Genomic DNA, 13752 nt, shown 5'->3' with positions numbered 1-13752 from the left:
GCTAATAGTTGGTGCAACTCAGTGTCACAGCATTTACCTAACTATACAAGACCTTGGGTCTGCTGCTACCTGGAATAAACGTCAGATTTAAAAATTTCAAAATAGGGGTTGGGGATTTAGCTCGGTGGTAGAGCGCTTGCCTGGGAAGCGCAAGGCCCTGGGTTCGGTCCCCAGCTCCGAAAAAAAAGAACCAAAAAAAAAATTTCAAAATATTAATTAAGGATCTGTTAGATTTCTTAGTACATATTAATAAACATTATTCAACTTGTTACTTTTCGTGATCAGAACACTCATGTCCTTTGGGTGCATTCCTGTAGGTGACAGCGTGGTTATCAGAAACGGGAGGGATCAGGGGTCACTGTGGAAGAAGAGGTGTAAAGAATTCACGGTGGTAGCTGACCCCTTCTTCCACAATGATCCCTGAGACCGCCATTTCTGCATGTCAGTCACAGTAGCTGTGACAGCATGCACAATACTGGTTCATGCCCAAGCCAGGCTAAATCATGCCATGAAGAGGGAGAATTTGGCAAGAGGCTCCATCCCAAGCCAAGAAGTTGCAGACAGTTGACAGCTGCAGAGAGAGAGTCAATAACTCCTGGTAAGTTGACCAGGCTCCAGTGGTCATATCCACAAATATGTGGCTAACACAAACTGATCTTTACTTATTTAGACAGACACAAAGTTGAGGTGGGCATGGGAGCAAGAGTAGATCTGGGAAGAGTTGGGAGGAGAGTAAATAGGATCCAAATACATCATATGAAAAATCTCAAAGAACTAATAAAATAATTTAAAAATTAATATTAAAAATAAATGAATATCACAGAAGAGAGTTTTGCTTAAATGATAATTTATAATAGAGCAATTTTACTAGAGACTAAGAGTCATGCTATAAACCACATCGAGTTTTATGAAAATATTGTGCATAGAAAACTGAATCCTGTGTTCAGTCACAATTGATGCCATTCCAGTGGAAGTGAAACTTCAACTCCCACAAAATATCATTAGGAATATAGCCTTTTTGCTACACATTCACATTACAGACATTTAAATGGCTTTACATTATTTCTGGAATTCACATATTTTACTCTGCGTATTATTCAGGGTATGAGGGCTTATGGGAGGAATAAAATAAGAGTAACTTTAGTACCTTAGGCAATGATTAAGAGTGACTAGCTTCAGCATCAATGCAAGTGTGTATAGATGCCTCGGGCATGTCCTGTGCAGTCAAGTTAAGTGTTTTTCTAGGGAACTGATCTCAAGACTCCATTCCTAACCATTGCATGCTTCTAGAAAAACAGATTGAGGAAGCCAAATAATAAGTTGCCAACCTTTACTTACAAGGTACTTTAATGTGAACAAAATATGTAATACTGTGTTCTTATAAAGTAGAATTTCTCATTGTAGCTCAGAAGGCAGTGGTTTATAACTAGATATGGGGTGCTGGGAGATATTCTGTTGCTCAGAGGTTATGAAAGGATATGAAGTAGGTATCTTCTCTCTGTCCAAACCCCTGGACATACTGGATAAATTTCAAATTTGCTAGTATAAATCCTGGAAAGAATTATGTTGACACCCCTCCCCCCTTTCTGATTGGAACTGGTGGAGTTCAGGTTCTGACAGTCAGTGGGAAGAGGGATGAACAGGACAAGCTATGAATCCATTGCTGATTTAAATGTGAATTTACAAGACATATCAGTAATATTGTTAAGGCTCTATTTATTATGTTAGGAGAATGATGTATGCTTTTATTAACAAGTGATATAAGAAACACAACTGTCATAAATTGGTAGCATTTGTCAAATTTACTGAGAGCTGCTCCTGTTCCTGGACACTATTTTAGTAGATCATCACTAGTGCTACCATGAAAAGCACACTTTGAAATTGAGAAAAAGAAGACACAGTAAGTGCAAAGAGGCATCAAAGCAGCTAGCGCTACAGGAAAGTGCGAAGACCGAGTCAGTTACTGAAATAAAGGTAGACTATGAGCAGGTAGCTCTTCCCAAGGTGCACATAAGTAGTTTTTATTAGTGATAATGGAAGTCTTGAGAGCACTTCCAGGAAGACAGTGTGTCTGAGTAATTGACTTGAGGTGGGTAAGGCAAGCAATACACACAGTAGTTATGATGGCGGAAACATAAACACAGATGACGCAGTAGTATACTTTTTGGAATTTGACCTAATCTATACATTTTTAGCTCCTTGAGACCTTCCAATTTATAAGGCTCATTCTGGAAAATAAAATTACTAATTACAAATCTACTCTCTCCACCTCCATATTTAATATCTGCAGGGTTTCTATGCATAAAATAGTTGACTAGTGTGGAAGCATTACAGAGCCACAAGAATTGGGAAACTGAGAGGCATGGCTTTGGGTTGTGCTGCTTTCCATTATTAGAAGTTCACCTTAGATTCCAGCTCCTTAAATGTTGATAGCAATAGCATTTACCCCACTGGCTTTCTGAGCACTAGGTTTAAAATGCACCAAAAGCACCTGATATACAACAAGTGACCTCTGAATATCCATTAATATAATTAGCAAATGATGGGAGAAGGGTTTAACTTTAATCAACTGAGTATTTTCAGAAATCAGAAGTCAATTTAAGATCAATTGAATTTTCAGTATAAATAAAAGCAATTATATTATTTTTCATATCATTTTATGAGGTTCAAAAGTAAATAACCCAAAATTTACTTCCTATCTCTCTTGTTCTCAAGTAGAGCATGCTGACACACCACAGATAAGCAACAGGACTCTTTTGAACGGTGCCTCACACTGTGTTTACTTACATGGTTCCCTTGCTTGATTGAAACACCCTTTCTAGCTAGCAAGGCAATGGAACATGCCATTTTTCACTTTTCATTATACATTATCAAAGGTTAGATAATTGATACTCATGAACAGAGCATTCGGCATCTGTTTTTATCTAAAGAAAAACACAGAGCCTTCTTCACTAATTTAAAAAGTTCAGGTTAATATCCCACACTTAACCTTATAAGTGCAGTTTTGGATGTAAAATGACTTAAGGACTGGAATTTCTACAATTTGCCTGCCAGCACATCTGATCAAGGTCATTCTGTATGATGCCAGAATTGTCCACAGTAATGCTGGTGGCCTAAGAAAAGAGTCACCCACCCTCCATACCACAGGCCAATTAAGCCACAGGCTTAAATCCAGGTTTCTCTAGATGTTTGCACAGAATAACCAGTCTGCTAGTATTGCAGACTCCCAGAATCACTAATTCCATCTTTCTTGTTCCTCAGGGCCATATTTCATAATATTTTGGAGGCATGAAGGCAGAGACACAGCCTTGTACCAGTAACAGTACCAATTTGTAGCTGTCCTTTTTAGAACGTGCTCAACAGAAATGTCTTGGGCTCACGTTCCGTCCTGCACAGCCTAGACTTGTTTTATTAGTTTGACATTTCGTTCTGACCCCTGTCAACATATCTGGCCTCTGGTTTAGCTGCCTCTCTTTCTTATAACTAACACTCTTCTGCTTTGCTAAGACAAACTCACTGCCTTGTGTCCTGGGCACACATGCAATTGCTTCATATAACATAGACATCTTGTCTTATTCAACAACACTTCTCATTTTATTCAAGACATACATTTGGCTCCTGCCATTTCTGTTTTTCATTCGGTCCTAACATGATTAGGGATGTAACATGACTGCATAATACAAACAAGGAACAGATGTTCTGTTAAAAAAGACTGCTGTGAACTGTTCTTAAGACTTTAAAAGGTCTTCATGACTTTACAGACATCTTCACACACCTTTTGGTCCTCACAACAACCCTGTGAGGTAGGAATTAACATGATCATTAGCAGAGCATAAAATAGGAAAATGAGATATACCCAGGCATACAATTAGTAATCTGCTACTATCTTAGTGTTGTGGACCTTAGGGTTTGTGTTAAAGCACAAAGCATGAAGTCCTGTAAAATATGCTCTGTTTATTCCCAGAGAGGTAACAACATGGGATATTGTATCTTTATTATTACTGCATTTTATTTTCATTCTCTTGTTTTGAATTTTCTTCTTTATTATAACTTATACAAAATATCTCCATTTCTACTGCAATATTTATTTCCCAGTATATATACTTAAAATATAAAAGGTAAGCAAATACAAAGAGCTTTCTAGAAAGTAAACAAGCATTGCTTTTTTTTATGATCAAAATGTTTTTGTTTGAAATCGATAAGCAATTATTGAAGTAAAGTTTGATTTACATAAACAGACACACACATACACACACACACGATTTGGGGAATAAAAAGCTGGAAAAGTGAAACAAGCAATGCAAATAAAGCTATTTTTAATATACTAGAGTACTAAAGTTATTTATCTCCTCTCAATATCTATATAGCTTTATTTTTTCCTGGGATAGTTCTCTCTGGTTTGTTTATAACTGGTATATTTGTATCTTCTTCTTTTTTTTTTTTTTTGGAGCTGGGGATCGAACCCAGGGCCTTGCGCTTCCTAGGCAAGCGCTCTACCACTGAGCTAAATCCCCAACCCCTATTTGTATCTTCTAAGGGTAATTAGTTTTATAAAGTTAGGAAACACATATTTATAGCTGTTAAGTTGGGCTCCAATTGGTACCCAATAAACTGATGCTAAATGAATTAGTGAATGAATGGATGGACAGACCTCTATTCCCATCCCTATTTGTATTTGAGGAAAACATCCTACATTTCAAGAACCAATATTCAATCAATCAATATTCAGTTAAGATTTCCCTAGAATCCAATGGGATTCTGCACAATTAGGTGAGGGGAACAGCAGAAGGTCTGAAGGAGGCAGGAACATTCCTCTAGTCAACATGTGGGGCATCTAGGTAAAGGGTGACAGGGGATGGGGAAAAGGTAGCAGAGTGCACAATGATGTACTTTTGGCATTGGAGGCCCAAACAGCACCCAGGGTCAGAAGAGGAAGTCATGGAGAAGCCAGGCATGACATGACACAGGAACCAATGTCATTTGGAGGAGTTGCAAAAGGATCCCAGTCACTTGTGCGGATGACTTGTCCAGAGGTGAAATGTCTTTAAGCAGATGATAGTAGAGTGCTCTGCCCAGCCCAGCTGATCTTAAAAGGGTCTTGCCCCAATAGGAACAGGGAGTTATACTGATCCAGACATGCACATAAAAGAGGAAATCATTATTATTTTGTTATATTTAAATCATACCCAAATTAAAAAAAATGTACACTGAGTTCATTCAATACAAAGTTTAAAGATTATAATTAAAATGTGAAGAATTGGACAATTCTATACAGAATAATCTGTAGCACTAGTTTTGAGGCACTTGCCAGACTTCATTGTAAAATGCATATAACCTTTAAAGAATTCTAGTAAATCCTCTATTTAATAACAGTCTCACAAAATGGCATGTGGAAATGTTGTGTGTAGCATTGCCTAATAAAGTAAATAAAAACAAGCGAAAATTATTGACTGTTCAAGAATAGGGAAATAAACAACTAATTTGAGGCAATTGTGGTATCTCTGTAATTTAGGATATCTACTCACTGAAAGGAAAAGGTCAAAGCACATGCGATTACATATTAGACATAGAAAACCAGGACCTATTCTGCTAGATGTATAGGCATATTATTATTTCTTTTTTTGGAGTACTTTGGAATTGTCTTTCCATTCTCCTTGGGGACACATATAGAAGAACCCAGAGGCTGTATGTGGTCATACACGAAATAGTTTTTACTGCTTTCTCAGTACTCAGTCCAAAATAGGCATGCAAATTTGTAATTTAAATTTCTAGACATAGCTGAAAAATTATTACAAGCATTTGGTAACTGTGAAAAAGAGAAAGCAGCGTGGTTTTTCACTGTATAGACTAAAAGTGGATATGCTCCTTACATGCCAAACTCAACTGCAATCATGTTTCAAAGCTCAAAGAAAGCCCCAGGAAAACAAAATAAAGTCAAAATGATTTATATAAAAGTATGAGAAAATAAAAAGAGAAACAAAGGTGCACAGAAAATTAAAGACTAGAGGCTAAGAGATCAACTGAATTTAAATGGGATGAAAGAGAAAGGAGATAGAGGTGGTTAACAAGCATCCAACAGAAAACTTGTCACTTGAAAAAATATATGGGCAAAGGGATGTGTTTGTGTTGCCTTAATATGTTAAGAGCAGTGGGGAAAATACTAAAGTTCTGAGAAATCCACCACTCCTGTATGTTGTTCAGCTCTAAATGTCACAAAGGTTGAGTTAGACTCTGGTAGTTCATCACAATGATAAACTTATACAGTCTAAGTGTGCCATCTGTAAGTAATTATTTTGGATAACCAACTAATGCTGATTATATATTTTAAAAATGATTACACAGCAAAGTATTTTTTAATAAAGATTTTTGCCATGATCTGTCTAAACGCATGAGCAGAGTATGGCTGTTGTTCACACCAGACGTGCTTATATTATGTATCTCACATGTAGACTTTCTTAGGAAAACAAAAGAGGTGCTCTTTGATTTTAAGAATCTAAGAGTATGTGTGTGGCTTCATTATTCACAATGAATATGTTGAAGTATATTCATCATATATATATACATATATATATACATATATATATATATATATATATATATATATATATATATATATATATTACTGATGGCCTAGCAAACAGTAGCCATGTAGGCTGATATTTCATATTTAATGTCTGATGCCCAGGTTTTGTGGAATCCAGTAAGAAACCTGCATTCCATTAATGAAGCTCACTGACGTGAGGGATATTCCTCTGAAGGTAGGAAAGTCTTGGGTATGGAATATGACATTTTCAAGGTTTTACAAAAAAGAAACAAAACAAAAGCCCCAACTGCCACAGAACCACTTGGTCAAGGCCTTCAGGTTGTCCAAATGTCTATATATGTGTTATTCTTAAGCGTATTTAGTGTGGAAGGAGCCTGTGACTCTTTTCTATTCATGGGTTTGATTTCCCTTCAGTGGATAGAAATTGACTGGAAAATTGAATAATTTTCTATGTGTTTTTTTTTCTTTAGAAAATAGTGTTCATTAAAAAAATACAAGTGGGCAATGAGTTTGAAAGAGTTGTATAATCTAATCTGTCTGTCTTATTTCAATTAGCATGTTTTATTTGGAGAAAACCATGGCTTCTACAGAAGCTCTTTGGATCAGTGTTAAAATTCTCATCACCTGTTTTAAGCCTCTGCCCCTAATATCACAGTCTTACTTTGTTACAAAAACTGAAACAGGAAGCAAGGAGTTATAAACTTACTTGATATTCCTGCACGCCCCTTTTCTCCCTTTTGTCCTTTAGGTCCAGGAAATCCTTAGGATAAAAAAAAAAAAAAAAAAAAAAAAAACAGGAAAAAAATCAGTTTAACTCAAAATAATGTTTTTCTTACTTTCTTTCTATCTTTATTCTTTTTCATTTTAGGGATACTGTAGACTGTACCCAAGGCCTGTGTATACTAAGCACATGCTGTATCACTGTGAGCTACAGTTTCACTCCACAAAATTTGCTTTAAATGGTGATAGGACACCACAAAACAAGGTAAAAATTTATAGCAACTTAGAGTTAGTGAAGTACAATAATCATTCCATGATGCTGATAAAGATGATCATTTTTAGAAGGCACACGTGAGTTTGGTATTAAACCATCTAAATTTACTTACAAGGGTGTGAAATTTTCCCAAAGAGACAACAGGGATTATAGTATGAGTTTTGCATAAGCATTCTCATTTTTCTCTTTCTCTGTATTTACCCACCTACACGATCCCAGCCTCTTCCAATCTATCCAAAATCTTCTATTTTCCCCAGTATAACTTTAGTTTTGGTATCATTATTTATTTCTTGGTAACAGAATATCCTAAAGATTGGACCCTAAAGTTCAGGGGCTTGTGGAATTCTGATAACTGTGTTCCTAAATGTTCACTGGTTCCTCAAACCTCTAGTCTAATAATATCTGGCAATGAGAACCCTGATCCATTTACAGGGGTCCAAAGTCCAAGTATTATATGAAGGTCAGTGACTCAAACTTATAAGTAAATGTGGAAATGTTGACGGTTTGGTTTTGCGAATGGTTTGCTACTTTGTCCTAAGTTCCACTTTAAATGATTCAGGAGATAATTATCTGGAACCAACGCGAGAGTTCCCCTGTGACAACTTAATCTCGCGAGAGTAGTTCTGTCTGACTATTAACTCTTCTTCCAAGAGGTATGGATGCCTCATGAGAGAAAGGTGCTTTTACACCCCGTTTTCTTGTATAAGACTATTTTATAAGAATTCCATGCAATGTATTTTGATCATATTTATCTCCTTCCCCAATTCCTCTCGGATCCACCATCGCCTCCCTACCCACACAGCTTCATGTCCATTTTTAAAACCACATCAAGTCCCACTTTTATTGCCCAACTATTCTTGTATATGGGGCCTGAAGTGGACCCTTTATGATACACCAAGGGTCACACGCTTAAAGATAATCCACTACCCCCCATCCCAAAGGTAGCCATTGTCAACAGTGACTTAGCTACTGATGATGAGACTTTGAACCCATCTACCCTAATACATAATTAGATCTTTGCTGTCGTGAGCTTGTACAGAAAACCTCTTTAAGAGCACAATTATTTTAAGGTTAATTTTAGGGTTCTAATACAAATTCTTTTGTTCCTTTTGTAATTTTGTGTTTTGTCTTTATCTCTGATTAGAATATTTATATGTACCTCTTAAAGATTTTTGGTCCCTAATTCACGAAACTTGTTTAAAAAATGTAATCTGTATAAAATAGGTTGAGACTTGAAGCACTTAAGCTGCATAAATTACACAATTGAAATAATTTGTGATTTTATTTTAAATTAATCTATCATTAGTTAAATGAAAAATATTATGTATCAGAGCCCTATGCTAACTCTCAAGTTTTATTGCAATTTTTAATATATATATATATATATATATATAATTAAATGTGCTTTTCGTTTTGAGTAAATTATTTCAAGTATCATTAAATTGGCAAAATAATTGAGTCACACCAAAGAACCCAATGTTTTAATTTTTGAAGAGTACTCTTTGATGAAGACTATAAATCAATTTTCATATTGTTCAAAAAGAAAGGATTAAAAATCTAAAAGTATAAAGGGATGGAAGGGTTAAACCTATGAGTGCTTCATCAATTTTATTCTTCACAAAGAAGGAACCACAATATAAAACTCAATTTTAAAAATTCAGCTTGAACTTCATGCTCAGTAGAGAAGAAAGAACGCACAACTGCTGGCTGTGTTTCTATGCAATCTTGTCTCCTCCAGTGTATAACGAAGAAGAGGACCGCAGCCCTGAGGATACCCCGTGATCTTCTAACCATCGTGGCCTCTCCTCTAGACTCCTGCCAACCATGGGTGTATTTCCTGTCTCCATGGTCTGCCTTTTTCAGAAGTGCATGCCATTTGAGTCTTTCAGTTTTTAGTACTTTCAGACCAGCTTCTTTCCATTGGTAATGTACATTTAAGATTTCTCTGTGTCATTTTGTGGCCTGATTCTATGTTTCTCTCTGTCACTATGAATCAATTTTCTGCCTTCTTCACAGTTTATCTATCCATTCACATGCAATAAGTTGGTAGAGGTTGGATGAAGAGTTTATGGTATTTAGGTACATCACAGGGTCTCTTTGAGACTAAGACACTATTCTGTCTTATATTGATAGAGATAGATATGAAACACAAAGAACCCTAATGTACTCAATAGACTTTTGTCAATAATGAGGCTATGATTGGCTTAATACTTGTGTTAAATGATCCATGAAGACAAGGTGTTATAAGTTGTGCATTTGATGAGAGGTGTATGGGAACCGTATGCTTTCTTTGACATGTTCCTATAACCTAGAAGTATCTAAGAGTAATAACTATTAAAATTACCATAACAATATGGACTGCATTCTCTTGGTGTTACTTTCCTTTGAAAAGGGACTACATAAGCTTATTCTCTACTAATGCTGCTACATGAAGAGCATAATCCAATATCTGTGCATGTAATCAGTGGTAATAGCAATCATTATCTATGAAAAAGTTGAAAGGATTTCAGTGTTGATTCTTATGAGCTAGTAAGAGAAACCCATTTATTATGTTAGGAATTTTTTTTACCTGGGTCAAAACAAAATTTGGTAATTTATGTCTAAAGGGGCTTTACACTGCTACTTTTTCCTGGTCCTCTTTCCATTCTACTTAGTGCATGGTAGATAGCATCCTTCATAGCAAGCTATGACTGCGAAGTGTATAGATACTGTGTGTGTCTGTTGACTGTGATATGTGTACAGAACTATTTTCCTTTCATGCATAGGAACTTTTTTTCTGGTGGGCAAAAATCAATTCAAATTATTTTAGACTATGAAGCTAACTAACAGAGTGACACTGTTGATACTATGAAGAAAAACGTGTATTATGTAAGTATTTTAGAAACACTATTAATGATACAGTATTTATTTGCAAACTCTATGACAACAGTTATAGCATCACAATACCTACCTGACCTCCCTGCCTTTCCTGGTGCTCCTGGGTATCCTCGCCCACCAGGGAAGCCAACTGGTCCCTGATCACCTTTAGGACCTGGAGGACCTGCAGGGTTAATAAAGAAAAATATATTTAACAATTATTTTCGAACATATTTGAATGCCCAATAAATGAAATGAATCTCTGGGGAGAGTATGACGTTTTTCCTATCATTCATGTATTCAGTTGGAAGATAATATTAAATAATGACATGAACATACTACATTGAGCATGTTATAGATTGTCAATGAAACATTCATGGTCAGAAAAGACAACATTTTCAGTTTTATCCAGAAAGCTACTATAAGCAACCAAAAAATTTCAAGTGCAAGATATTTCTGTAGCCAGTATGATAAATATTTGAAGCTTGAACTTTTATTGTTCGTATTAGTAAAAATACAACACAATAAGAAGGATCCATGAGTGTTTACTTAAACACTATGCTCTTGAATTATTTATGGGTATGAAATGCACATATATATCTGTAGATTTTTAAAATGAAACATGAAAATTAACATTATTTTACCTCATATCTCTAAAGTAACTATAAAACATGTAGGAAAGGCTATTTCTATGAATGAAATTATTGTAGAGCTAAGCAATTTAACATAAGCTAACTTAATGGGAGGAGAAGCCCTTGGTTCTGCTAAGGCTGGATCCCCCAGTGTAGGGGGAATATCAGGGCAAGAAGGCGGGAAGGAAGGCGGGAAGGCAGGGATGATTGGGGAGGACGAACACCCTTACAAGATCCAGCAAGCAAAATTTACATGTATCTAATCCTCTGAGAAATATTTTCTATGCATTTATAAGTATATCTAAAACCAGACATATTATCTTCCAAAATATGTTAAGTTTAAGAAATATTTGACAAATATTTTAAAAATATTATTTAACTCATTATAAAACTTTGATTCCAGCAGAGATTAAGAAATTAACCTAAACAAATAGTGTAATATAGTAAAGAGGTATCATTATTTATGCAATAAATACCACTTGGCATATGTAGTGTATTATGTATATCAAATGTGACATAGTTTGTAGTGTATACTCACTAGACTTTTTAAAACATGTAACCTAAAATGGCTTAATTTACTCTACCTGAGCAAACCGTTAGCCATACCTTCTTTCGTTATGCAGTGAGATACCTGAACTTGTGGCTATTGAGAATTGTGGTTTACATCTAAAGTGTCCCCTTAAAAGGCTCTGATAGTAAAAGTTTGATGGTGTTATTGAGAGGTAAAGGGATCACAAGGGGCACTGACTTCATCAATGTATTAATCAACCAGTACTATCACAGATGAAGACTAGTAGGAGTTAACTTACATTCTGAAATCACCATGAGAGCAGACTCTATAACTGCTTCATTATTCCACACATCCACACATTATTGCATGCTATGAATGCACATATATATGAGCAATAGAGCATTCTCTCAAAGGGACTGATACTATAAAATGAATTATTACTATAATGTCTTAAGGAAAAGCACATTTTAATCTCTTGTGCACGCTAGAGGATGTGTAATGATTATAACATTGACTATTTAGGGCCTCTAGGGTAACCACAAAAGTATCTAAGACATTTCTTTCCTGCTGTGGGAGTAGGTGTTTGTTAAGGTGACTTTAATGAGTTAAATGATAGTCCACATAGGGTTTATGAAGGAGGGATCATTAGGATTGATCACTATCTATCCTTCAGTTCCTGGTTTTGGTATCACATTTGAAGCAATCCTATAGAGCATTAAACAGAATACAGATATTAAATGATGATAAAGCCTATGTTTTTTGAAGATTACATAGTTTCTGTTGTCCTGGGTCAAGTCAAATCACAACCCTTTACCTGAGAGGGTTATCTACTAGGAACTATAATTAACAGTTTTGTGACCTGTTAATAGACCTGCATAGTATCTATTTGTATCAATGAGTAGTGTTCTCAAAAGCCACTAGTTCCTTGTTGTTGCCATTTATCTTGACTGCCAACTTGATTCGATCTAGAATTTGATTTAAAAAATCCCCTGTGAGAGTTGGGGGCAGAGGGTCCTGTGAAGGCAGCTCTAAGGTGAATCAACTGAGGGAAAACCCTCTCCTAGAATCGTGGCTCCTACCAGCAACACAGTGGTTTCAAAATAGCAATGAGGAATGAAAAGCGGATGCTTTGCAACTTTGTTTTGGGCTGGTGAGTGTTTATCCTGATGCTATGACTACTGCTCTGGTTGTTGCTGATGCTGTGGCCAGCATTTTTTTCTGGACAGCAGACTCCAGCTTTGGGAGTCTCCAACATGAACGGAAGGACAGTTACTCTGCAAGAATAGCTCAAGCTTTTAGCCCTGGATTAGGTCAGCAGAAGAAGTTGGCATTAGGGATGGAGTAACCAACAAGTTCTCTGCCCTTTAAGCAGGAAGACAATGTTAGATTATCAGCCCCTATTTTATAAGCCAGTCCAATACTTTTTATAATATTCATGCATCAGTCTTTTTCCCTGGGTAAACCCAATTAATTTGGTAGGAGACAAGATGAAACATGGTATCTGTTTATACTACTAGAAAACACTTAATGTCTCAGATCCTATCTCACACAACCACAGTGCAGAAAAAAATGGAATAATGATTTTAAGGGGATGCTTTGTACAGGAAATCATGAGCTTCACTGATTTCTGTGTGTGCACTATATAGCTTTACCATTACGCTTCATAATTGATGGTAGGTTCTTACAGATCTTAATGATAGCAGCTTTGGGAGATAAATAATGTTTGCTGCTTCTCCTACTTAAGATATAAATATATTTTTCTTTAACTCTACAGAGCCTTCAACAAGTAGGTGGACCTTGCTAGATAAAAAATACAAATCTAATGTTAAAATCACACACTCACTGCCTTATAGAAAGATGAACACATACATGCTCTCTCTCTCTCTATATATATATATGTATATATATATATATGTTTACGCATATGAAAAATGATAAACAGAGATTATAAAGTAGTTTTGATCTTTTAAGTATAAGATACACTATGATGTACTTATCACATACATTTCCATCCTTAGCTACTTTTCCTTATGTAACTTTGGTTAGTCAAAATATCAAAAGAACATTTTACTTCATCTAAAGGAGAAAACCAAGATGTGGTGCAAAGTATTTAGGAAATTTTTGACCAGTGAGCCTTTCTAATTATGCTTAGACCATTCAGTCTCTATTCCTTTTTAAACAGTGTGCAAAGAATTTGTTTGCAAAGCATGGCGTT

At 35.8% G+C, this 13752-nt stretch overlaps 1 protein-coding gene across 3 annotated transcripts in view; it reads right to left on the bottom strand.

Moving 5' to 3' along the window:
• Msr1 (macrophage scavenger receptor 1) overlaps positions 1-13752 on the bottom strand; it is an 85821-nt gene that overhangs the window by 37067 nt on the left and 35002 nt on the right. For 2 of the 3 annotated variants that reach the window (XM_039094773.2, NM_001191939.2), the window contains exons 7-8: positions 10489-10578; positions 7251-7304 (exon numbers count right to left, since the gene is read on the bottom strand). In XM_039094773.2, coding sequence (XP_038950701.1) covers positions 7251-7304; positions 10489-10578 — 144 coding nt within the window. Of the gene's footprint in view, positions 1-1699; positions 5126-7250; positions 7305-10488; positions 10579-13752 lie in introns of those variants that run through there. The other variant, NM_001411777.1, reaches the window with a different exon arrangement.

The sequence above is a fragment of the Rattus norvegicus genome, chromosome 16 (genome assembly GCF_036323735.1).
Source record: "Rattus norvegicus strain BN/NHsdMcwi chromosome 16, GRCr8, whole genome shotgun sequence".
NCBI classification, from domain to species: Eukaryota; Metazoa; Chordata; class Mammalia; order Rodentia; family Muridae; genus Rattus; species Rattus norvegicus.
This window is presented reverse-complemented; position numbering and strand designations above follow the sequence as displayed.